Source organism: Lonchura striata, chromosome 4, assembly GCF_050655825.1.
Source record: "Lonchura striata isolate lonStrDom1 chromosome 4, ASM5065582v1, whole genome shotgun sequence".
Lineage (NCBI taxonomy): Eukaryota > Metazoa > Chordata > Aves > Passeriformes > Estrildidae > Lonchura > Lonchura striata.
The window spans coordinates 71279542-71305326 of record NC_140706.1 but is presented as its reverse complement, the minus strand read 5'-3'; the positions used below and the strand labels follow the sequence as shown (position 1 = coordinate 71305326).

Sequence of the window (25785 nt, the reverse complement as noted above, 5' to 3'; positions counted from 1 at the left end):
AAGTTGGTGTAATGAGATTCTGGTCCTTGGCAGAAAAACATCAAACAACCAACACCAGATTCTTCCACAAGCCAAAATTTATTTCAGTATTTCCACCCTCACATAGACAACCCCAGCAAACAAAGTGAGCTGCTTCCAAAAGATGTGTCTGACGCACCCAAACTGGCCTCCTGGAAACATAGTATACTCCAAGGGCAAATTCTGCTCCCCGTAAAGGAGCTACCTGACATTCAACCTGCAGTCACAGATAGTTTTTTATTTCAGCATAAATCGAAAATGTTTCTGTTTCAACGAGAAGCTGCAAACCTCTAACGGCGCAATGTATGGGGGCACAGCTCTCCGCAGACCCCTGCTGTATCCCCACACTGACCGCCCCGCGGCTCTGCAGGCTGGAGCTCCGTCCAAGCGACACTGCTCCGGCAGGCAGCACCAGGAGGAACCGAGCTCTCCCGGCCACGCTCCACGACAGCCACCGGCGCCTTGGGGCCACGGTAAGGGCCGGAGCTAAGGCCCCGCCCGCCGCTCCGGCCGCCGCCGCTCGGAACCATCGGCCCTCCCCTCGCTCCCGGCCGGGCTAAACGCGCCTGGCTGCCGCCTGACGTCATCGCGCCGCCCGCTGCTGATTGGCGGAGAGCGCCGGGGGACGCCCCGCCCGCCCCCCGGCCGTGCGCAGGCGCGCGCGCACGCAGGCACGCACGGGAGCCGCGGCCGCCCGCCCTCCCCCGCCCGGCTGTGACACCGCCGCCGCCGCGCCCCGCTCGCCCTGTGCTGCCCGCGCCGCGGGACGCGCCGCCCGAGGGACACGCCCGCCGCGCCCGGCTCCGCGCAGCTCCCGGCGGCCTGGGCGAGAACGCGCCCCGGCCCCGCGCACCGAGACTTTTGTCCCTTAGGTGAGAGGGGCGGGGGGCGGGGTAGGCCCCGGCGCGGGCTCTGTTTGTGTGCGGGGCGGCGGCTGCTCAGCGGCCGCTGAGGGCAGCGGCGGAGCGGCGCTGAGCGGGGCTGGGGGCAGCGCCCCGGGTCCCGCTTTGCCCTTCGCTGCCGGCTCGGAGCGCGGGGGGGCGGCTTTTGTTCGCCGTCACCTTGGCGGCTCTTCCGCCTCGCCCCGGGCGGCGCGGGGAGGCCGGGGAAAAGCGCCCCCAGGCCCCGCGTCGCTCGATGCCGGCTGCCGCTTCCTGTCTCACCTCATGGATCGATCCCTGTGCAGGGGCCTCCAGAGGTACGTGGGCTTCGGCATGGCCAGGGTGATGCTGCGGCGGCCTCGGTCGTGCTGCCGAAGCTCTCTTAGCTCCCCATCCTCGGGTCAGCGGGCCCCTCTGCTCTCCTGCAAGTTAGTACAGCCGTGGTAACCTGGCTATGAGGGCTGCCCCAGCTCTGCAGACCTCGCCTTTCTGCGCTTCCCCTTTCCTCAGTCGTAACCTGGGCTACTCTGTTTGCACACGGAGTGATATTGCAGAAGTTGTTGTGAGCACCTTTTATTCTGCAGAGCTGGATACCTCGAGTAGGTCTTTTCTGAGCTGCTCTCATTTGTCACCTGAGTTGAGCTCACTGGGTTCTCCGGCTTCTGCCTCCCTTCTTCTCAGAGGTCATTGCAGTTGCAGTGTGGGTGCCCAGGAACATCTCCACAACAAATCTTTTAAATCCCTTGGGTAGCTGGGTGAGCCTGGCTCTTGAGCTTGGTTCCAGGTACCACTGCATAAAAGGACTATCACAGGAGAGAATGAGACGATATGACATTATTGTTTAATTTCAAGCAGAAAGTCTTGGTCAGTCGCGTAGACATTGTTACTGTGGCCTTCCGTACTGGTTTGGCAACTCTGAAGCCCTCTGTATGTTCTTCAGTTCGGTGTGCAAATGATCTACTTTCCTGCAGAAAGCAGTGTAAAGATGCCCAAGGTATTTTGGAACAGTTGGGAAATAGGGGAAGTTGTAACAATCTATACCAAATTTCTGAATGTAATGTGGCTCTGTTACTGTAGCACTGCAAGTGAGTATAGGATTTGTCAGCTTGGATTGTGAGCTGAGAAGTGGTTGCTGACAAACTGGTGTTGCTTTATCTCCATAGTTGACTTCTCGTGCAGGAGGCATTCTGTGTCCATTGTGGGTGTGGGTACAGGGCCATGCCTCCCCTAGGAAAGCTTGTTATTCTGAAGGATTCCTTCTTCTTGTGATCCCTGGTTGCTTGGATGTCAGAAACATAATCTTGATTTGCCATTGGAAGTGTTCTTACAGTTGCTGCTTGGCAGATGTGGGGTTACTGTGTGAAATTATGAGCTGTATTTGGTGATTTTTTTCATTAGGAATGGAAAATCTTTTCTCTGAAAACTAGCATTAGCTGAAGAGAAAATCAAATGTCCATCATCCATGTAACTGTTTTCCTTTATGGAACTGAGGATTCAGTTTAAGCATCTCTTCTCATGCTTAAGATTATTTCACAGCACTGAAAATACAGTGGGGATCCACTGTGCCTTAAGAGGCTCAGTGTTGGATTTGAGTCTTCTGCTGTGGTAGTTGTGGTGCTGGATGTCACTGCTTTTGAGATCATTTAACAAAGAAAGAACTGTGTTTCAACTCAAGTAAACATGAAAAGATGGATATGTCAGAGTGATAGATGTATCTGATGAGACACTAGGAGAAAGGCTCCGAACCTGCTCGTGGATGGTGACACAGAGGTGGAATGGCTCTCCCAGAGCAGATCACTGTTGTTACTGCTCTTTGGGTGTGTGTTGGCCCTTTTGGACTGCACAGCTAAATTGCCCAGAGGATGGTCCCCTATGGCAGCTGTGTGCCCAAGATACAGGGTGCTGGTAAACTTCTCCCAAAAAACCCCAACCACAAACCAAAACTAAACCAACCTCTCAAGAGAGCTTGCTTTGAAAGAACTGCGTGCTGTGCCTTTGAGCCCAGCCAGTTGAGAATGTAGCACACAGGTAAAGGAGATCATAAAGGAAAGGCATTCTGATAAATTACACATGGTTGCTGGTCTTTGCTGCAGAATGAGGATGCTCTGAGTGCTGACCTTGCTGAGCATGACAGAGGGATGGTCATGCCAATACTGGCATGTTGTCTGGGACTTGTGTTGCCCTTTCAGGATGTTTTTCCTTGCAGTTGGTGCTGCTTTGCCTGTCGATGGGGTACCTGCAGGGTGAGCTGTGGCTGCTCACACAATGTGCACCGCTGATTCGTGCCTGCGGATTGCAGGAGCAAGCCTGTCCTGCAAGGCATTATCTTTTGCTTGTCTACAGTAAGAAACACAGATTAAGACTGATAAATCTGGGTTCAGGACAAATGTGTCCAAGATTGTGAAAGCTGCTCTCCCCTTTCCTTCTGTTTTCCTTCAGCTCCAGAGGTGTGCGAGGTGGCACTTGTAGCTTTTGCTTAGTGTGCCCGCTGTGTGGGGAACATCTTCCTGATTTGCAAGAATATTTTCTCAAACTTATTTTTGTTTTAAGTGTTATATTCAAATGATTAATGACTTGGACAAGAATTGCTAACTTGTGGATATACAAACAAGCCATGCTGTTGCAGATTTATGGAAAATAATAGCTTGATGTCTGTGTGCCTATAGTTACAGATAAATTGTTCCATGGATGACTTGTTCAGAGGATGAAATTTGCTTGTCAATAGAACAAAATGTTATTTGCTTATAGTTTTTTATTAAAACAGCTGGTGAGACCCACAACTCCCTTGCCAAGCTTAGAGATTTCTTTTGATGGAGGTTATGTTCAAGTTCAGGTAGCTTTCTTCAGCTACTGTCAGAATTCAGTTCAGCCTTGTTCTGGTTTGTTTGGTTTTTGTTTCTTTTTTCCCAGGTAGAATTGGTGAAACATCCAGGCCACTTCACTATTGGTAGTTTGTCTTGAAACAGGATAAAAGTGGCTTTGGAATACCTCTTTTGGCACAACCAAAGACTTTGTGCCAAAGTTTGTTCTCTAGATACCTAAATTTGAGCATGTAGGCCACCATTCTGTAGCTCAGTCGTGGCCTCGGGTAGCAGTGCTTTGCCACAGATGACGAGTCATATTTTTGCTTTCTACGGGGCACGGGAAATAGTAATAATAATAATGAGAGTACTTACATATATTATAGGGGGGGAAAGGCTTTGCTAATGTCAGAGCTGCTTATTGAGCAAAATGCATGCTGAGGAACATTTCACTACTCAACACGTAGCAGCCTTCACTGGTTGTTCAGAAACAAATTGCTGCTGCCCTCTCTTGCAAACTAATGGATGATGAATTGGGGTTTGGTTTCTCCTTGTTTTTTTCCATTCTCTTAAACAAGAGACAAAGACAGCTTAACAAAGTTTTGTCTATAAAGATGATTACAGGTTGAATGATTTTGCATGCTCTTCCTGGAGCGTGGACATGAGAAGTGATTGTAGTTGATTCTCACATACTTCAACAGAGTTGTCTCCGTGTGGGCTGTACCTCATCCCATTAGCCCTGGCACCTTATTGCAAAGGCTGATCCCTTGCTTTATTTGTCATGGCTGTCAGAAGGTGTTAGGTGAATTTCAGTACTATGCAGTTGCTCTTTGTAGGAAATTATCTTTTCTGCTTTTGTTTGTTTGCTTATTTTTGCCTGCAAATTGCAAATAATTCTTTCTGTGCCAGTTCTCTCATTGTTTTTGTTCTCTTGAAAGAAATCCTCCTGCCTGTAGGCTGAAGTTATTTTTATAAACTTGAATCACACCGGTTGAAGTTGCAAGGAGTGTTTCACTGGCCCGTGTGCACGTGTTTTAGTTTTGGAATCGGGTTCCTCACCTCTGAGTCTTGGGAAGAAAGAGATTCCATGTTGCATTGTGCATTTCAGCTAGTGAGTGTACTGCAAAATATTTTGTGTGGCTCCTGATTCTCCTTGGCTGAGGAAAGCATTGGAAATCCAGTGTACCTTTTTGGTAACAGAAGAATCAGAAGTAGTGGATAAGGTGGAAATTAAATCTTGTCCATGAGTTATGTCAGCTGGATGTAGGTAGGAGTGCCCGTGGATAAGCAGCAGCTGCATGGGTGTTCCTGTTACCCTGTCCCTGTGGTTTGTGGGTTTTGGCCATTGTGCATGGTGCAGGGATTTTTTTAACAGTACAGTTGTACCATAAAAGTGCCAGCAGATGAGTGTATTTGATTTCTGGTCGTTGCCACCTCCGTGCTGGAATCTCAGACTAACAGCAGTGTTTTGTTTCTGACTAGTGTGTATACGAGTGCCTTAAGCCATAAGTTCTCATTTCTCAGTGGCTGCTCAGGCTGATCTTCTCATTGCATTCAGCTGAGAAGACCACTCAGAGTCTTCTTTCTTAGTTTGTTATTCACTGACTCTTGAGCGTGTACTGATGGAAACTGGAAGCAGAGCTTTTATAGAGTGTTGGTATCAATGGGGCTTCCCTTGGTGCCCAGTAAGCCATGGACATATTGTTCTTTGTAATTTTGGCTTGTTTAAGTTGTTGATGCTCATGCCCTGACTTCTGGCTTAAATTTCACTGGTGTCTTTACCTCCAAACCCCTTGGGCCTGCTAAGCCTCAGGTCCTTGACTTTACAGAGGTGCTATACTAATTGAGACACATGCAGATTTTAATATTTTGAAAACCTGGTTTCATGGCACCCATATTGCTAGCAAGGAGTACCTCTGATTTTATTTCACTGCCTTTTAATGACCTGGGAGACCTGAACAGTTTATTAAGGCTCTGCTATCCCTATTGAGATCTTTGAAGAAATAATAAAAGGAAATAATACTGAGATGGGTGAAGAATTGTAGAGACATCCTGTAAAATTATGTGATGGTGTCACGGTGTCAAGCACCATGGTGCTCTCGTGAAATGCAGAAGAGGTGCACAGTGAGGAAATAGGACAGCTTCCAATGAGGAAAAGGGGCAGTGTGATGCAGATCTCCTGTAGTGTAATGACTTGTCACAGATTATTATGTTTTCTACCCAGAGACATTGTCAGTCTTCATGAGGAATTCCAGAAATTTGTTAACAAGTATACTTTGCTTATTGCTATAGTCATGTGTGGTGGCCATCATCTGCTTTTTAACAGGTTCTTCCAAAAAATCCTGATGAGGCTCCATCTTTGTGTATTTTCCCAGGTGCTCATGGTGAAGATCCTGTCACCAGTTTTGTTTTCATCATCTGCTTGTGAGGCAGGGAACAAAATAAAAGGATAGTCTCACCTGAAGAAACGGAGATGTTCTCTTCAGGCTGGTTTCTAAGTAGAATTTCCTAGTGGATGCCATTGCTGTAGTGTGAGTTGTGTTGGGAAGATCCTCAGATTGCTCATATTTTGTTTTCTTTCCTTTGTTCCTGCCTTGAGTATGAACAGGGCTCAAATGTTTGATGTCCCTTAGAATTCTGACATTTGGTTTTGTATGTCATTAGCACAATTACTTCATCTGGGACTTCCTGTGAGGCAAAACTATTACTGTGTTCCAGAGTCTTGTTGGGTTACATCAGAGGATTTATTTAAAAACCCTATATTATGATAGGGTTTTGGATAACCCTATCATAAGTTTGCTGATTTCTTATCTCCAGGTTCAAGACTTGTGTTTTAGACCTTGCCTTCTGCTTTACCTGCACGTTTTTGAGACTTGTTTCAGCTGTGGTTCCTGACTAACTGCATTTGGGGGCATTTCTTGGTATTGTCTTGTGGCTTGGGTGGCTGGCTTGAGTTAATTTTGGTTGTCTGTGAAGTGTAAACTAATTGAGCTGAGTATGTGGGCTTTTTTCTTTGGAGTTCCATTATGATGGAACTCTGGCATGCTCGTGGCGTTGTTCCTATGCGTGTTCTGCCTTTATTAGAGGCCCTTCTTAAGCTGAGGTTAATCTCCCAATTTCACTTCATGTGCTTTATGTGCTGTCTGGCTGCAATTGCAAACAATCTTTTGTTTGGCCTTTGGTTTAGATGGATGGGTCAAGGTTATTTTGGTAAAAACCCAAAAATCCTACTCTAGGATTATCTCCCAAGTTGGAAACTTGGATTTTTGATTTGGCCTTTTTGCCTGTTTCCTTACATACACAGTAATTTTTGGAGAGAGAAATTAGATGAAGTGTCTGTGTGAGAACTGCAGAGAATTTCATGATCTCAGACAAGGGTAGTCTTAAGTGAGCTGGCAAAAGCAATATATCGGGTACTGGCAAGCCATAAACAAGTGTTTTAGAGTACTGAGGATTATTTTATGACATGGATGATCTGCAGGACAATGTGGATGGGTAGGAGCATAACAGGTTGAGGCAGGTGACCCCCTGGAAGTCCTTTCCAACTTAGGTGATGCTATGACAAAAGTGAAATGCGGTTAGGTTGGACAAGTAGTACCTAAGGCTTTGGTCATCTCTGAGGCACTAAAGTTTCCCTTCCCTGTCTTCATGGAATGTGAATCCATCCCACATGGTTACTTCATAATGGTACTCCCATCTTCATCTTACAGATATGACAGTAACCTTTTGAAGCACAGGTACCAGCTGCCTTAACAAAGTGTATTCCTGTTTGCTTTGCAGGGCTGTTGAACTGGGCTTTTAAAATATTCATCAGCCGAAGGATAAGTAAATGGTGCAGGAGATTTTTAACAGGGTTTTTGTTTGTTCAATTCAGGGTGTTTTTTTATGTTTTTCAAAATACCTGTTCTGTAAGGGACTTCGTATCCATTGTTCCCTTTTCATCAAGATAATGCATGAATGGACTGAAATGTTTTTATTTACTCAAAATAGGTGGGAGAGGGTCTCCTGAGTTGGTTGAATATTTTCTGGTGAATTAAGGGCCTGTATGCATAATTGTTTCAATTCTAGTATCACAGTGTTTATCCTTTTATGGGCAAGTTGTTATTCACAGGGGTGCCTTCCAAGTAACATGAATATTTTCAATTACAGGATTTGACACTGAGTACCAAAGAAATGGTGATGGAGAAGCCAAGTCCCCTGCTCGTAGGGCGGGAGTTTGTGAGACAGTACTACACCCTGCTAAACAAAGCTCCTGACTTCTTGCACAGGTAACACTTGCACTCACCAAGTAATAATGTTTGTCAGCAAAAATATGTCCCATTTGTTGTAAATCAGACATTCGTTTCTGAGTATGGGAGAAAATGGACCTGGCTAACTTCTGGGCTGTTGGAAAAACTGTTTCATCTTACTGCTAGCTCCCTAGGCTCTAGAACAAAGTCAGATCATGTGGATGTATGGCATGTTAACAAGATACTTCTTTTGTGGAAAAGTTTGCTGCTTCTAAGGTGATAAAATGGTATTGTGGACAGATTCCAAAAATACCTGCTGAAGTTGGGGAGGCTGGATAGATACTCTTGAGCAAGCTGCCCTGGTGCAGGTGTTACTCTGTGCTCACCAATGTTCTCTGTCCACTGGAAAGGTGGCACAAGTGTCACTAACTACAGCATCTGTGGAATTTCTCTTAACTACTTCTGCAGAGAAGAGTCCAAGAGGTTTTGCTTCAGTTTAGTTTAGTCTTACCCAGTTCTGGAGCTGCTTGTGTGACATGTTTTCTAGCACTTGCAGTCTCTGCCATTGCTGTCCCTTTCTTCTGGTCAGGCTCAGATATGGAGGACATTTGTGTTTGTGTTCTTTGGCTGTACCTTTCTTCTGAGTTATGTTCTCCAGGGAGGGTGTTTTACACTTCCTCTTTATCTTGTTGTTAGTCTCAACAGCAGCTTGCTCTCTGCCACAGAAAGATTCAGGTTTCCCTGGTGTCCTGGTGCTTGATGTGCTCTTTGCAGCAGCGAGGGAGTTAGGACAACAAGTGTTATTTTTTCATCCTACTAAAAGCTTGAGAAGAGCACAGAGGATCCTCTTGGTGATCATTATCTAAAGCTTGCTCAGGCCTTAGGAGCAGCAGAGATCAGTTTGCCCTCTAAATGAGTGTTACTCAATGTGGTTGAATGCCTGTTGCATTTCAGTTGAATTTGTAAGGCTTTTCTGGCCCCTTAACCAAAAGTTTTAATTCCATTTAGTTGGGGGCTCTACCACCCAGAGACTTTGAGCAGTTCCTTAAAAGCAAGTTAAAACTCTTGGTCCCCTGTGAAGGCCCTTGGTAAGAACTGCTGACTTTCAGAGAGATTGCACTGGAATTTAGAGGGAAATGTTCTAGAGGAAAGATGTTTTCCTATCTGCTTGTGCTCTGCTTCAGCTAAGTTTCTGTATTTTTGTGCTGTTAGGAAGTGCTGGACCCTGCTCAAAATCATGATTATATAGTTGGTACCAAAGAAAACAATCTAATATTTCCCAGTCTTTTTTCTGGACATAGTCAAGGGAATAAAAGTCTTGGGTTTGTATTTCCACAAAAGTAGAGCTAAAAAGAGTTTCTAAGTTCAGTAGAATAAACCAAGAAATGGCAAATGTGGAAGTTCTAGGATTTAGTTCTGTATGCTGACCCTCTGTGCTGGTTTGTTCAATTAAGGAGAAATATTCAGTGTTCTTGCCACTCTTGTGTGACACTGAGTTCATAGAAGTACTTCATGACAACTTCATATATACCATACAAGGGTGGATAATAAAGGTACACATTAGCATCTGGACCTCATGGTGATCACCCCCAAGGCAAAGCATGCTACTGAATAAAAACACAGGGTAATACAACGTTTTTTTATATTAATATAAATGTACTGAAAATATAAAGCATTTCTCACATGCTTTATAAGCTGACAGTAACAATCCAAATCAAATCAGACTATTCTAGGCTCAAAATCTGGAAATGGAATGAAAGCACCAAAGGATCTCTGAAATGTAAGAAAAATATTGGAAGCGAGTATACGTATTTAAATATCAAAACCACACCTTCAGTGCTGGCCAAGGCTTTGAAGAGAGCAGCGTTCAGAGGAGTGGCAGGAGGGTTGTACCTCGCTGGGCTGATGCCTCTGTCAGAGAGGGCATTCTGAGGGTGAGGAACCTTCCAGCCAAAGTGGCCACCTTCCTTAGGTGGAGTTTGCTTCCTAGGAGTTTGCTACAACACCTTGGGCAGACTGCACTGCTGAATATTAAGTTTGTTTGTTTTGGTATTCTTGGAGCCTCTTGAATTTGGGGAAATTTGTGAAGCATATATATACATACATACATATATATATATATATATATAACTTTTGGCCAAAATTCTTGGATTTGGTTCTATTTTTTCACTTTTGTGACTTTTACATCTCTTCGCTTGCAGGTTTTATGGCAGGAATTCTTCCTATGTTCATGGAGGACTGGATGCCAGTGGGAAACCACAAGAAGCAGTGTATGGTCAAGCTGTGAGTATTAAAATTTGTCCTGTAATCCTTGTTAATGTTCAGAATAAAACAAAGTTGTTTTTTTTTACCAGTGACTTTGATTCTCTTACCTGGTGAGTAATGGATTGTGATACTCCTTTCTGTTCAGAGAAAGGATATTCAAATTCAAATTAAAATTCAGATAGGAATTTGTTATCTTGAGGGGCTTTGTTTGCTTATTTCTGCTTTCAATGACAGTTGTGTGTGATTCTTCAGCTTTGCATCTGGGCTGCAGAAAATACCTTTAGGATGGGAAACAAAACCAAGAGGTCCTGATAGATTTCAGCTTCCTAACCCTAACCCTGGTTTCATTTAGAAGTAGTTCCTCAGGAAAGGACTGATCTTTGTGAGTTTCATGAAATTCTCGTGTGAGCAGAGTTTTGTTGAAGTGGAACAAAACTGTCTGAAGAAATGGATGAAGTGAATTGAGGATTGCTTTGGTTGTACCACATTATCAGAATTGTCTGTCAGCGAGGACATCTCTTCATGTGGCAGCCACATCTTTGAATAGTGTGGCTTTTTGTCCAGGGCAGGCTTGCTGTCTTCTCCCTTCACTGGCAGAGTGTCACTTGTGGCACACAAATCTTGGCAGTGCAGGTGTTCCTTGCTCCTGTTATGTTTGGTACTTCAACAATGTGTAAAGGGTTGGTTTGAGGTTGAGTTTAGGGGGCTTTTTTTGTTCTGTTTTGTTGCTTTTTGTTTGGGTTTTTTGCTTTTGTTTTGGGGCTAGTGTTATTTGTTTTTTGGGTATTTTTGGAGGCTTTCTTTATTTTTATTACACAAGCTAAATCCTTAAAAGCCCTTAAAAATTTAAAGCCTTAAAATAGGTAATAGATTTTAAAGCAACTGGAAAACTTGGATAGTACTTGTATGCTGTTTGACTACTCTGAGAAATACTTGAATCCTAGTGAAAAACTTTCAATTAAAAGTTACGAGAGCTCAGGAAGACTGTTCTCAGAGAAAGGCACTTCTAGGTTCCTGTATTTGTCTTTTGAGCCTCAGGGAAGTGTTCTTTTGGGGTTAGTTGAGACTTGTGTCAGTAAAAGGTGTAAAGCTCTGTACAGAATTCACTGCAGCTGATAAGTATCTGTCTCTTTGCAGGAGATACACAAGAAGGTGATGTCCCTGCAGTTCAGCGAGTGCCATACCAAGATCCGTCACGTGGATGCTCACGCCACTCTGAGCGATGGGGTGGTGGTGCAAGTCATGGGAGAGCTGTCAAACAACGGGCAACCAATGAGGAAGTTCATGCAGACTTTTGTGCTTGCACCAGAAGTAAGTATATGTAAGATTGTGTCACACTTCAAATAATGATGGAAAAAACTGACCTCACCTGTAGCTACAATTTATCATACTGGGACAAAAAGTGGGATCTGTCTTTGGAACTTGGTCTGGAGAGTATCATTAAATGTGTCAGAGTGTGTGAGTGCAGAGAAACTAGTGTATTGGACCCATCCTGAGCTGCTTTATTTCCTTGAAGTGTTAGAGCAATAATACAAAGAATATTGAAGCTTGCATTTGGGAGCTGCTGTTGACACAGATAATTTTTTTGAAAAAAAAAGGTTCAGCTCTGTAGATCAAATCTCTGCTGTAGTTGTGTTTCAAGTCTAATGGCAAAGGTGAGTATGGATTGTACAAGTTACTGCTCAACTTTAGCCCTTGGTGAGAACAAAGCTATGTAGAGGTAGAAGGTGTCTTGTGTTCTTTCTACTTCTTTCCCCCTGCTGCATCCTGAACTATTGTGTGGTTGGAGATTAATGTTTTAGGTTCCTGTTGAATTTCTTGATTGTTTCACTACACAGTGCTGTAAGCATAGGAAACCACATAAAGGTTCAGGGTTTTCATTGTCAAGTTTTTGTAGTAGAGAAAATTGAAATTCCTCAATGAAACTCAGGGGCTGTAGACTTAGTTAAAATCTATGATTGCTGTGACTTAGATAAAGTAGCAGATTTTATTCTGCTTAAGACTTCCTTTTTCAGTTGGGCAGAAGGTACTGTTTGATTGTTTGCTTAGAGAAGAAGAAAATAACTTCAGTGGCATAATCCTATTGCAAAATGTTGGTGTTATCCCGAAACTTAGGTCTGTGGTCCATCCTTTCGTTGCCTGCTGATACTCCATATATGCTAAACACTGCATGTTTCTCTTTTACAGGGATCTGTTCCAAACAAGTTCTATGTCCATAATGATATCTTCAGATATGAAGATGAAGTATTTGGGGATTCAGAAGGAGAACTTGATGAAGGTGAGAAGGACTGCATGCGTAGGGTTTGTGTCATTCTTGTTTCTCTTTCCTGTGTGCAGAGCTGGCAGAAGTGACTCGTGGAGATGTTGGAATGCAAACTGTGTTGCCTTTTCATAGGGCACAGAGCTGTTGTTATTGAAGCTCTGCTGGTCCAAAAGGTTCTGGAAAATGAAGGTCCTGTAGTAGTACTGTGTTCCCTGAAGGGCTGAACTGACTCGCAGAGGGTGAGGCTTGATAGAGAATAGAAGCAGTGGGCAACTGGACTTCTGCTGCCATAGCTTCAGCAGGCACACTTGTGTTCTGTGTTCAGTCAAATTTGTATGCAATTTGAAGAAAAGTCTTAATTGGTTTTCAAATATGACACATAGTTCACTTTCACATCATCATCACACTCAGTAATTCATTGCTACTTGAGGGCTGAAATGGACCTCATTTGGTCTTTTTCCCCTCTGTTCAATGAGGCAGAGCAAATCAGAGTGTAGCCAGAACGTATGTACGTGTGTTCACTGGGTGCTTTCTGGAATCTGTTCATCTCAGTTCTGTGGGACAAAGCATTTTAGGCAATCATCCCTGCATTTGAGGTTCATCTTCTTAGTCTGAAGCACTGAGATTCATGAGGTAATAGTGCAATCTTTCTCTTTCACTGCCACCATATGAAAAGTACCTGCTGCTTTAAAAGATCTTCAAAACCTCCTCCCAGAACTGAACTTCTTAGCAGTGATATGTCTCTGGTTTCCTCTTTTTGTGAAAATCTTAAACAGCCAAGCCTCTTGACTGAGAGGCAGCCCCTTTCATTTTTTTTGCAGCTCTTGTTTTGTTGGTGAAGCTTTATTCTGATTGCTACTAATTTAATATGCTTTTATTTTAACTGTGGTTTGTGTACACACATGTGGAGAACTATAAGAGATGACAAGGGTTTTGTTTTTTTTTTTGTGTCAGAGTCTGAGGAAGAGGTGGAAGAAGAGCAGGAGGAAAGACAACCATCACCTGAACCTGTGCAAGAGAATGCAAGCAGTACTTATTATGAAAACCATCCTGTAACGTAAGAAGTCCTTTTTATTATATGAAGTTGCTTTCTTAATAAAAACCAGACAGAATTGCTTTGGCTTTAGGTTCTGTATTCTGTGATTTAACAGGTAATTTAGGAAAATACACTTAGCTTGTTAGGGATCTGTGTTAAGGTAGCATTACATTATTTTGAGTCTTTGCTTCTTTATTGAGGAGAAGAAGAGAGGGGTTTTTTTTTATGTTTGTTAGTTATTTTCACTTCTGGTCTCAAAAGGGAGCGACCCCCATGTATGTAAACACTTAGTGGAATCTTTGTAATCCGAACTTAGAGCAGTAGATGTGGTATGATGTGACTTGTGTCACAGGTACATTAACAAAAGGATGGTTGATCACAGAATAGTTTGAGTTGGAAGGGACCTTCTGAAGGTCATCTAGTCCAACCCCCTGCACTGAGGAGGGACATCTTGATATGTTACTCAAATGTGGGTATCACTTGGAACTGAGAGAAATATGTACTTTTTGAAAGCCTACTGTACAGCTTTCTTGGAAGAATAGGTCTCTGTCCTGAGTGTCTGCAAAACTAAGCAAGATTTAAAAAAAAAATAAAATTATCATTTTGTAAGAAAAAATACAAAAAACAACCAAATAACCCCGCACAAATACAAAGAAACAACGCCAAACCCTGTGCTTTTTTTGAAACATAGGAGTGGCATAATGAAGGCCAGAACCAACTTTCTGTTTCCCCTGTTAAAAAAACCATGTATGACATCACTAGACATCACCTCCTGAGTGCATCACAAGTCACTTAATGCTTCTCATGAGAAATCTGATGGAAAAGTGGAATCTGCTGGAACTCTGGCAGGGGCTTGCTCAAGATAATGCAGTACTTTTTGGATGCCTGAGAGCGTGAAGTCAGGTGTTGTTTGGGGGTTACTGTGTTTTTTGGGAAGAGTCTGTAAAGGCATTGTTCATCATAGAGTCGCTGTGCGTGTGGCGACCTGCGGCAGGAGCTGTATGGACAGAGGTGACTGGAGGTAAGGTAGGGTTCTGAGGTGGCTGAAGAGAGAAGATATTCACATTCCCTACCTTTCAACAGCACAGAGCAGAGAAGTTGCATGTGATTTTCTGTAAATGGGACTCACAGCTGCTTTGGTGAGGACACTGTGTAGCATTTTGGTAAAGAAACAGTAGGTTTCATTCCAGAATTGGCTTTGTTTATGTGTGTAGCTTCATCGTCCGTTGGTCCTCACTGTGTTTGTGTTCTTTTAGAAGCAGCAGTTCTTGAGTTGAGCGCCTCTTCTCCAGGGTTAAAAGGCTGTGTGATTCTTTGCAGAGAACTGTAGAACATGTATTTGCTTCAGCAGAAGTAAAATCTGGTTTTGTACCCAGCACAGGAATACAGCTTCACTTCTCACTGTATTGTATACATACAAACCATGTAGTAGCAAATGGAGACACAAGGATCTTTTGCATAGCAGAGCTGTTGCCATAGCACAGCTTAGAAAATATGATAAAATGCAAACCAATTGATAAGCTCATCAAATGCATTTGACTATTGTAGCAATGGGATAGAGGAGGCACTGGAAGAATCTTCTCATGAGCCTGAGCCAGAATTGGAATCTGAAACAAAAGCTGAGGAGCTGAAAGCTGAAGTAGAAGAAAAGACCCTTGAGGAGCTAGAAGAGAAATCTCCATCTCCACCTCCTGTAGAACCTGTTTCGCTACCACAAGAACCACCAAAGGTTAGTTACAAGTCACATCTGTGCTACTAAGTGCAGATGGAAACCGGATTGGCCTTTAAACTTTGCCTTTCTGGGTGGCTAAACTGGTACCTCTCTTCAGTTGTCATACTGTATGAACAACTAGGCTTGACCTTTGAACTTGTAAAAATGTGAAGTTTCACTAAAAAAGGAAAAAACTGTTATTTTTAAGTGCTGCTCATCACCTATGGTAGATTTTAAGCTTTTTAAAAGTGTGTGTGTGGGTATATGCATGTGTAGGCATTTTTAATTGTGCAGTTAACATGTTAAGAAAACACCTGTAGCTACTACTGCCAAAAATCTCATACAATGGGAACCGCTGCTCTTTCCTTGAAAATAAATGGAACACACTGATGCTAGCGAAATTGCTGCAGCAGAGGTTCAAAACCAGTCTGGGGGCAGTGAGTGTCTCCCAGAGGCAGGATGCCTAATCTTAGAAACCAGAGTGCACACGGTGTGTCCTCTGGTGTGCTTGCACCTGCGGGCTTGCAAAGTGCTGGGAGCAGCCAGGGAGAGCTGGAGCGAGATCGTTTTCTACCTCCAGTGTATCTCCCGTATTTTTTTCCCAATCCTTTTTCTCTTCTCCATTTTTGATTGTAACTTCAGGCATCCGCTTCCTTTCTTCATGCAAAAGACAACACTCCAGGGTTTTCAGTTCTAGGTTTGGTTACATCATGGAAAGCAGTTATCTGGGAATGCTGAAGGCACTGGGCTCACTCGAGTAGCAGTAGTGGGCACGGTACACACGTGCAGACAGCTGGAACTGCAAACCCTTCTGTGCCTCGATTGTAATGCTTGCACAACCATTATTTAATAGTCAGATATGAACCAAAAGTGTGTTTTTAGCAGACGAGTTTCCCTGTAGGAATGTCAGTGGTTTGCCGTGATTAGTAGCCTAGGTTTGTTGCATTTCCTGCAGGCTTTCTCTTGGGCTTCAGTGACCAGTAAAAACCTGCCTCCTAGTGGTACTGTTTCTTCCTCTGGAATTCCACCCCATGTTAAAGCACCAGTCTCACAGGTAACCCATCTGTGAACACCTTGGATTGTCTCATTACTTCTGCAAACTGCTTCAGTTTTTTAAATTAACAGATCAACTTGTTTGACTTAAATTGCACAAATTAATTGTGTCTTAAATGTTAATGCACTCACCTCCTTGTCGCAAGTAAAGGCACAAACGTGTAACTGGTGTAACTTTGGGTGATGGTAATGTTAAAATCTGGTCTTGTGGAAACAGGAAATCACTCATGGGTTTTTTTACCTAACTTAATGACATATGGTTTGGTTTAAAGGGGAAACACCAATTCCCCACAGAATGTTACTTTTCTGAAGTGTGTTTGAAAAGGGCATTGGTGGAAGTGGCCCAGCAGTAAAAAGAGTGTGCACCATTTCTGAGGTGCAAGATTGCCTTGTAAGACTAACATTCACAGGACTGTGCTGGATTTCATTATCCATGGATAATCAGCTTATCAGAGAACCCTGTACCAACTTATGACTGTGGGAGAGATGGAAGGATTCACGTTTCCTTGCTTGGACGATGCTATCTTCCCATTCCAAGGTTGTCTGGGTGAGGAGGGAAAAGAGGAGAGCAAGTTTGACCTGGTGGCAGCCCTTGTCCTGCTCATGCCAAGGTGGTGTGAGACATTCTGAGACTCTCAATTCAGCTTCCTCCATCTGTATAAAAGTCCCTTACCCCTGTGCATTGATAGGGTGTGCTGGAGCTCTGTATCTTGTGTTGCTCCTGTCCTGTGCCTTTTTGAAAAGCTGCAGTTTTCAGTAGAATAGCTGGGTTGCTGCAGCTGTTGTTCTTGCACTGGTTTCTTCCCAATTTTGTGGTAATGGAGAGGTCTCTGTCTAGGACTAGCCTTCAGCCAAATGCATGTTAAAAAAAAAGCAGGGAAGAAAAAGGGAAAAATGAAAGAAAACTAACCAAACAAACCCCAGCACCTTACGTGGTGTTGCTTCTGGTCTGCTGGGACTATCACAGACATCAAATAAAGGCTGTGTAATGAGTTGGGAAGTCTGTCTGTCTTCATCAGCTTAAACAGGGCTTTGAACACTTAGGTGGTATTTAACATGTAAAAACTGTGAGTTTTCTAGTGCAGGATAGATTTACCTTATGCAAAGCCAAAATTGGTTTAGATTTATTTGCCACAGAGAAGGTGGATGGTTGTAATCTGGATGCAAAAATAATTTCAAATGGTCTGCCCAAGAGAGCAGGAGCTAGCTTATAGATGTCCCCATAAAAACTGCTCTGTGTTGCCTCTGTTGCTTGTTGTGCTTTGAGTTGTTTGATTTTTTTGCTTTGACTTTATGTCTTAAGTAATGGTGTGTGGAAGTTTCTGAACAAAACTGACATGGCAGGACATGGCAGGATTTTCAACTCTCAGCTCTTCTGTAGCCAGAATTAGTCAGTTCTGAGCTCCTTTTCTTAAAAGTATTTCAGGCATGGTGTGTAGAAATGGGGTAGAAAAGGCACCTGAACAAGGAGCTGCAAATCAGTAGCAGCTTTTCCCTGTTCTCAGGGATCCATTGCTGCCAGACAGTGTGGATGTGAACAAGGACAGAAGATGCCCGGGTGGGTGGCTCCTTTGAGATGCTGTTCTAGCTGGTGTCAGTGATGTTACAGAGAATTAACTGCCCTGCTCACTCTTTTCTCTGCACTACTCCAGTTCCTCCCCACCCCCATCAAGTTAAAAATACAGCCCCTGTAGTGTTAACTCCTGAAAGGACTGCATACATGCTGCTCTGGATAGAAACTGGTTCAGGCCTGTTTCCTTACAACTGTGAGTGAAACAGGTCAGCATTTCTTACTCTTTTTCTAATTGTGGATGATTGGAAATCAACCTGCCTACATTTATAAACTGGGACTTTTCCTTATAGCATTTTCAGGTACTTTTTATCTCCCATTTTTATTACTGCATTGCTTGTCATAGGGCTGCAGAGGGGCAGGGGTAGGCAAGGGCCTTTTGGGGTGAGTCCCTTTTCCTCCCCACATGAGCTCCTGAAGAGAAGAGACAGTGCCACCTTTTCCTTAATGGTTGTCAGAACTCTGCCTAGCTGAGGTTTGTGGCATACTTGGCTCCTGTGGTAATTTGGGTTTCTTGAACTCCTTACTCAGTGTCCTTCCATCCATTCTGTGCTTGCTGGAACATGCTGGAAGATGTGAGTTGCAATGAGCTGCTGCTTGGGCTATAAATGGCAGCTCTTGATCTGCCATTAAATCATAGAGAGCATCTTGTGGTGCTGCCAGCTGTGGCAGTGTTTTGGGGAGCAGAGTTCTGTACAAAGGCTTTCCTCTTGAGGCACTGAGGCACACTTTTTCTACAAAAAAGGATGGTATTCCTTAGAAAACAACCGGAGAGATCAGCTGCTTGTGTGCTGGGTGAGAAAATCAGTGACACACACAGCAAGCAGGTGCAAGGTCGCTGTTACTTGGATTTAACAGCAGGACATCAGTGACTTAGCAGGTCATGGCTGGGGCTGACAGAAGGAGAGAGTTTAAGCCTAATAGCCATGAGTATCTAAGAAATGAGGGTCTGAAGGTATCAAATTTTGCTTTTGAGATGTAATTTATGATGTGCTTAAGATGTATGAGTGAAAGATGGCAGAAGAGCTCCAGTGACCCACGAAATAGAACAGGATTTAACAGGAAGGTTGGTTTTCCCAGCTTGTTCTTAGAACTGCAAAAGTGATCCTAGAAGCATTGTAGGGACAGGCTAATGCCTAGCTGTGTGGAGCACAAGTGATAGGAGGGCTGAGACATTCGTTTGGTGTGTAACATTTGCATGTTGCATGTAAAATCCATTTTTTTTTCCCTGGGAAGTGCTCTGTCTGGAACTGCCAGTTGTCCCGAGTCCTTAAAGGAAAATAAGGGAGATGTTTAATATAAACTACTTCGCCCCAGCAGTCTGAGCCTGTAGCTGTTCACCTTCTGTTTAATCTTACTTGCAGGCTACTTGCGTATTTTTGTGCTCCTAAGGATAATTTTGTTTTTCTAAGATAAGAACCCAGCACAACAGCAGCTGCTTAACTGTTGTAAAGAAAATGGAATTTTAAAAATGTTGGGAATTGCTTCAGTGACCAGCAGTCTGCATAGAAACATTTTTATTGTTCTGTCTGTTTCTCACGAAGCGAATTTTTAGCTTGCAAAAAGTTGGAATGGGTGTTTTGGTACTTGAAATTGAAGGGTGTATTTTGAGCATCACGGTCTTGACATCAGGAAAGTGGAAGCGAATCCTAAGAGTAGTCTGTAAAAACTCATTTCAGGAAGTACTTACTATGCTTTTGAGGGCTTTTGTTCTCCTCTTTCTTTTTGATAGTTTTCATATAGTTGTTCTGCACTGGAGGAAAATAATTCCTCAGGGACTTGGACAGAACTTTGATTTGCCCATCTCTTTGTGTTCATCTTGGACTGCCTCCTAGTCCAGGAAGTTTGAGCTTGGCTTGAGGAAGCTTTATGCCCTCTACAATTTAAGTCAGGCTGAGGGATGTGTGAATAATGGAATGCTGGGGTCTCAATGCCTGGTCAAACATGGAAAATTCACCTTAGCCAAGTTTTGGGGAGTTGCTCTGATGGAGAGACGTTTGCTTTGCACCTTTTAACAGTGATAAATGAACACTGCAGTCCTGGATTGGTACAGAGGAATTTAGACAGGTGAAAAAACCACTCCCAAACACACTGACACCGATGTCTATCTTCCAGAGTTTGTTTTGTGCATGCCACTTACCCATGTCCTGTGTTGTGGGGGTTTTGTTTTGGCGATTTTGGGGGTTTAGTTTTTTTTTTTTTTACCAGGCCAGTGTTAAATAATGCACGTTCTCTTCTTTTAGCCAAGAGTGGAAACTAAGCCTGAAGCTCAGTCTCAACCTCCTCGCGTTCGTGAGCAGCGTCCCAGGGAGAGACCGGGTTTTCCACCACGAGGACCTCGGCCAGGTAACGTGGATGAGCTTGTGTGACTCCTTGGGATGGGTTAATGAGAAGTGTCTGCTGAGGCCTTGTCTGTCCCTGTGTCTTGCTTGGCTTATCGTGAGCTGCCTGTGCCTGCTGCCTTCAACTAGAAATGATTTGGAGTCCAGGCTGGCTGGAGTGAATATGCTTGTTGCTGCTCCTAGATGTATTCATAGAGATTTACACACATCCTTTAACCTCAGTGGGTCTGCCCTCCTCTTTGTGTTGATGGTAGGAAGGGGAGACATGGAGCAGAATGAATCGGATAATCGTCGGATAATTCGCTATCCAGACAGCCACCAGCTCTTTGTTGGGAACTTGCCACACGACATTGATGAGAGTGAACTGAAAGAGTTTTTCATGAGTAAGTAGTGATTCCAGCTGCAGGGTCTAAGATGGAAAACTGTGTCAAAAAGTCGGGTAACACTGATTTGGACTACATGGGTAAGTTTTTACACCCTACAGATGTCTGGAACGAGCAGAGGGTAGAGCTAGCACTGCGGGTTTTCATAAAGTGTCTTTTCCCTTATGTTTCTCCAGGCTTTGGAAATGTGGTAGAACTTCGCATAAATACTAAGGGAGTGGGAGGAAAACTGCCTAATTTTGGTTTCGTGGTATTTGACGATTCTGAGCCGGTCCAGCGAATTTTAGTTGCAAAAGTAAGTATTGCCATTGGGTACTGAGTATCCTGTTCCAGGGATAGACCAAAAGCCCTAAACCACATGTATTGTGGGTCATCCTAGTTTGCATTGCCATTGGCTCTGGCATGCAAAAAACAGCTGAAAGGAAAACAGTTTCGGCATAGCCTTTCTGTCGGGAGTGCTGTGTAGCTTTAAAAGCTTTGCCAGCATTCCTCAAACTGCACCATGTGGAATTTGGGTTTTTTACCTCTACACAAGTGCTTCACACAGAGCTCAGAACTTATTTTTAGAGATCCTTTAGCTGAAAGTGGAACAGGTAACTTTTCAAAGAGCATCACATGGATCTCTGAATTCTGCACCCTGGGGTCGAGAGGAGGGAGCAGGGTTATTTGCAGTTTTGCTTTGAGGAGCTGGAGGGGAGAAAGCAGCAGTTTTCATTTCTGTGATGTGGGGATGAGACCTAGTAGAGCAATTCCTCAGGAGCTTCAACTCTGAAGTGAAAGGACAAAAGCTGGCAGTGAAGAGGCTAAAGACAATGCTGCTTTTGCTTGAGACAAGCACTTTAATTCCTTGCCTGCCCCAGCGAATGTAAAAATGGCGTTCCACAGGGCTAAGGTTGCATGCTGCAGGGAACCCCTGGCAGGTCACGTTTGTCTCGGGCATGTTCGAGAAGGAAGGCCGGTGCGTTTTTCACATGTACGGAACGGGCTTGGTGCCGTGGTGACTAACGTGTGCCTTGACCGCTTTTCCCCACAAGCCCATAATGTTCCGCGGGGAGGTGCGCCTGAACGTGGAAGAGAAAAAAACGAGAGCCGCCCGTGAGCGAGAGACGCGCGGCGGCGGCGACGAGCGCAGGGATATCCGCCGCAATGAGAGAGGCCCGGGGGGGCCCCGCGGAATAGTGGGTGGTGGCATGATGCGGGACCGGGACGGAAGAGGACCTCCTCCACGAGGTGGCATGGCACAAAAACTTGGCTCTGGACGAGGAACCGGGCAGATGGAAGGCCGTTTCACTGGACAGCGTCGTTGAGATCTCCACTGTGGGCAGACAGTCTTGGCAGTGGTACATTATCCATCGTGTTTGCATTCTTGTTAATTTTTTTTTTAGCTTTGGAATGTGACACAGCCCTTCTGATAATTTCTTTGATGTGAAAACATCCTTTGGTTTCCAGTTTAAATTGAGGTGGACATTTTTTCCCCAGTTTCACGACAGGAGTCACACTCTTAATTTATAAATGTATACGTGGAGAATTGAAGACTTAAAATAAAGAAAAAAGAAACAAAAGAAAAGACCAGTTAACTATCTGCAACAGAAGTTGAACTGAAGGACATGCCCAGTAGAATTCAGGTCCTTTCAGTCAAAAACCCTCTGCTGCACATTTTGTGTAAGTGTTACCGTTTCTGCCTACTACTGTTGGAAACACAAATTGTGCAATTTGTGCAATTGGAGAAGCTTGGCTTTTTTTTTTTTCCTTCTTAGAACACTCGGCTCCAAACAAACTCGTGTTTACGCACTCATCAAAATGCACTAATGGGTCCTCTGAACTCATTTATACTGACAGCTGCAGGAGGCATCGGAGGGAAAACCTTCATCCTCTTACTCAGACAGAATAGCTTGGGGAACGATGCGGGCATCAGCTCTGCTTGCTGTGACCAACCTCTGTACACACACAAACCTTAATAAGACTACACCTTTGTTCCAGAAGGAATCCAGTTAGCTGTAACCAGAACCCAGAGTTTCCAAGTTGTAGCCCTGAGTATGCAACAAGTTTGATAGCTCACACCAGATTTTTCTATCTGCCCCTCTTCAGTGCAGGGATGGCTGCTCAACACACTCCTCCTTCCCCTTCCCCCTTCGAGAAGCATTGTACAGTGAAACTTGTCTTGACTGTATTTGAGTTCTCTGGTAATGTAATAAGCATGATGGTGCCTTCTATGAATACATCATTCCAGTCTTGCTGGTGATTTTGTACAGTATAGTGTATGAAGTACTGTGCTGCAAAGCCAAGCGGCTGCAAAGCATTTAAATAATTGGAAAATTGTATTAAAAAAATTGCAGTATCTTTCAATGAGTAAACATTGCTATAATGATCATCCACCTTGCTCTTCAATTAACAAGTTTGCCTGGTTTTTTTGCAGCGGGGGGGGAAGGGAGGATGAAGGCATCCAGGTAGTCTCCAGGTTGTCTCTTTTCTTTAATCAGTGTCAGAGTTAAAGAAAGTGGAGTTCTAATCTCTCTTGGACCTGAATTTCAGAAGTCAGTCCAGAATGGTGGACACTTCTGGCCAGCTCATAATGGGTAGATGTAAGCATCCTTTGTAAAGGTGAGCTTGTCAAATGGGGATACTGCAATTTTCAGAGAACTAAACAGCAGCTCTTAAGTTCTTGCATTTTCCACTTGCACTTTTTAAAAAATTTGTACTCATTTTGCACATAACTCTCAGCTGATGTTGACACTGATGTGGCTCTGGCCTGACGGATAGAAAGGAGGCGTTCTCTTCTGCAGTTTGACTGGTGGGTTCTCCATGGAGAGGTGTGTTTCTGGATGATGTCCCGGAGCACACTCCCATAAACGGCCGCTGCAGCCGGCAGCGCAGGCGGGCCGGGGCCGGGCCCTGCGGCGAGTGCGGGCTCGGGAGCAAAGGGGCCTTGGTGCGTGCGTCCGCGCACAAGCGCGACCGCCGACAGCTGCTGCTGGACGTGGAAGACTTCAACTTGAAGAAGGGCAATTTCAAGCAAAAGCAGGGAGGGCATCCTGGCAGTCTGGCTCTGGATTATGCAATCATTTGCTGGTTTTGAGTAATGTGGAAGATTTTGCTCATCTTTTCTGATACACTAGGCAGGGGGAAGTGGCATCTGTGTGTTCTCTCCCAGACTTGAGGTCTTCTGTGTTCCATGGTAAGTCTTGCACTATTTTCATACACATTTTTTTCTGGGACACATTTGTAGCATTTGGCAATTTCATATTTCAGTTTTTTTGTTGAAGGTCTTGCCATTTCAGCTGTTACCTGGAAATCTGTAGTACTTGAACTGCTCGCCACACAACTCCACTCCTTAGGTTTGAAGCCCTCGGACAAATTGCTGTCATCAGTTAGCAGTTTGCCACCAGTGTGATTTGTGTAGCCTGGAGGTTCTTTTTTCCTTCTGTAGTGCTGTGGTGTTCTGCTGCCACCTAATTTGTTTGTATGGCATACGGCACTGGAAATAACTGACAACAGAAACGGAGTAGTAAAAAGAGCTCCTGAGCCATTCTGCTTTTTGGCTTGCTTCTTGTTTAAGTGACACGAACCCTTGGAACATCATCCAGAGAAGTTTACATGGTGATAGCTCACCTGCTGTACTGTGGACTCTTACGTGTTCTTGACCCTCTTAATAGTCAATGTACCTCTTAGAGCAAAGGAAGGGATTCACTGACCATTACTGTTAGTTGCTGATTTGTGAATGGTGGGAGTATTTTGTCATTACGGTTCTACTTCAACAAACTTGGCCGACCATCTTGACTTTAGTAAGTATTCGAGACAGTGGATTACCATCTTTATTGCTGTAACTTGTCAAGCATTATATGCTAGTAGATTCTAGTTTAATTGTTGCAGGTGGAAAGTATTTTTACTTTTAAGTTTCCATTCTGAATGTGTTTTGACTAAACATGCCAATAAACTACTGATGTCTGCAGCATTTATCCATGTCCCTAATTCTCTTGCATGCAGGTGGCTGTAGAGCCCCGGCACCCCTCGCTCACAGAAAAGATTGTGTAAGAACATTGTTGCTGACCTGGCTGGTGACAGTGACAAGTTGTAGCAGCACAGTACCATGTGCTTTGAAGTGTTTGACTTTGGTGGTATCTCTCACCTTGGGGGGTGTGTGTGTCTGGTCCAGGGAGGATTTGAACTCCTCTCAGACGTGTCCCAGCTGGGATCCCTCCACACCCTGCCAGGCTGCAGCATCTGGCTGCAGGATACAGCTTAAATGGTTATTGCAGCAGTGCTGGGAGGAATGTGAGCTGAGTTGTCTTTAAAACAAACAGACTAGAGTTGCTTACTCTCCACTTTAGTGTCATTGAGTTTTGATGGTGCAGAAGTAATTGCCAAAAATTTCTTGTTTTTTACTTCTTGTGTTTGTTGGCAGTTACCCAGAAAGGCTGGTAAAAGGGTTATTCTTGAACTGCTCATAGATGAGGTGTGGCCGAATCATGGAATCTCTGAAGTTCCTGTTGGCTGTATCTTGTTGAGGGTATGTCTTGCCTGTAATATTTCCTGATAAAAGGCAGTTAGGAGGTGACTGAAAAGTGATCCAGTTGTGTGAGCTGGAATACTGGAATGAAAAAACTGGATCCTGTAGAAGTCCCAAAGCCAGAGTGGCCAATAATTCCTCAGAGGAGCATCCTCCACAGCTACAAGATCCGCTGATCTCCAGAGATCTCCAGAGAAACACGATGCCCTGTTCCACCCATGAGGGCCTGCAGCATTCAGACCTTGGTGCCTTGAGTTGTGAGGTAAATTGTGCTGGTTCATGTTATCTGGGGCTGAGGGGATGTGTCACACTACAACATGAAATAACTCACGCACTCACACTAAGATCAAAAGAGCAAAAGGAAGTTAATTTTATTTCTGACCTCACAATATATAGAATTCCAGAGGTGACTGTGGATTAGAGGATGAAATTGCCACCTCTCCAACCACACTCTTCAAACCAGCAGTCCATCTAGTCTCTCCTCCCACAAAGAAGAATGCAAAACAATCATTATTTACATGAACAGTGTGTGAGAACTCCAGTAGAAATATGTAAACATCAGAAGGCATAGAAAACTTTTAAAGGAACTTTAAAACATTTAAAAGAACAAGGCAACAGGGAAGGGCAGGAGATAATATTGTCTGAAACTCCACAGGGTTAGCCAGGACCTGGTTTTACTTGTGCCAGGAAGTCTTGCACATTTCAGATTGTTCAAGAGCGCCTTCT

At 44.1% G+C, this 25785-nt stretch overlaps 1 protein-coding gene across 1 annotated transcript; it reads left to right on the top strand.

Annotated features, from left to right (window-relative positions):
• Nucleotides 1-710: 710 nt before the first annotated feature.
• On the top strand, nucleotides 711-24504 carry G3BP2 (G3BP stress granule assembly factor 2). Its single transcript, XM_021529544.3, is given in 14 exon segments — nucleotides 711-890; nucleotides 7850-7968; nucleotides 10131-10212; nucleotides 11332-11505; nucleotides 12382-12472; nucleotides 13412-13514; nucleotides 15042-15222; nucleotides 20071-20173; nucleotides 20424-20552; nucleotides 20729-20847; nucleotides 21587-21833; nucleotides 21836-21876; nucleotides 21879-21935; nucleotides 21938-24504. Coding segments are annotated over 13 exon segments (1449 nt in total). The 5' UTR covers nucleotides 711-890; nucleotides 7850-7873; the 3' UTR covers nucleotides 21965-24504.
• The last annotated feature ends 1281 nt before the right edge of the window (nucleotides 24505-25785 follow it).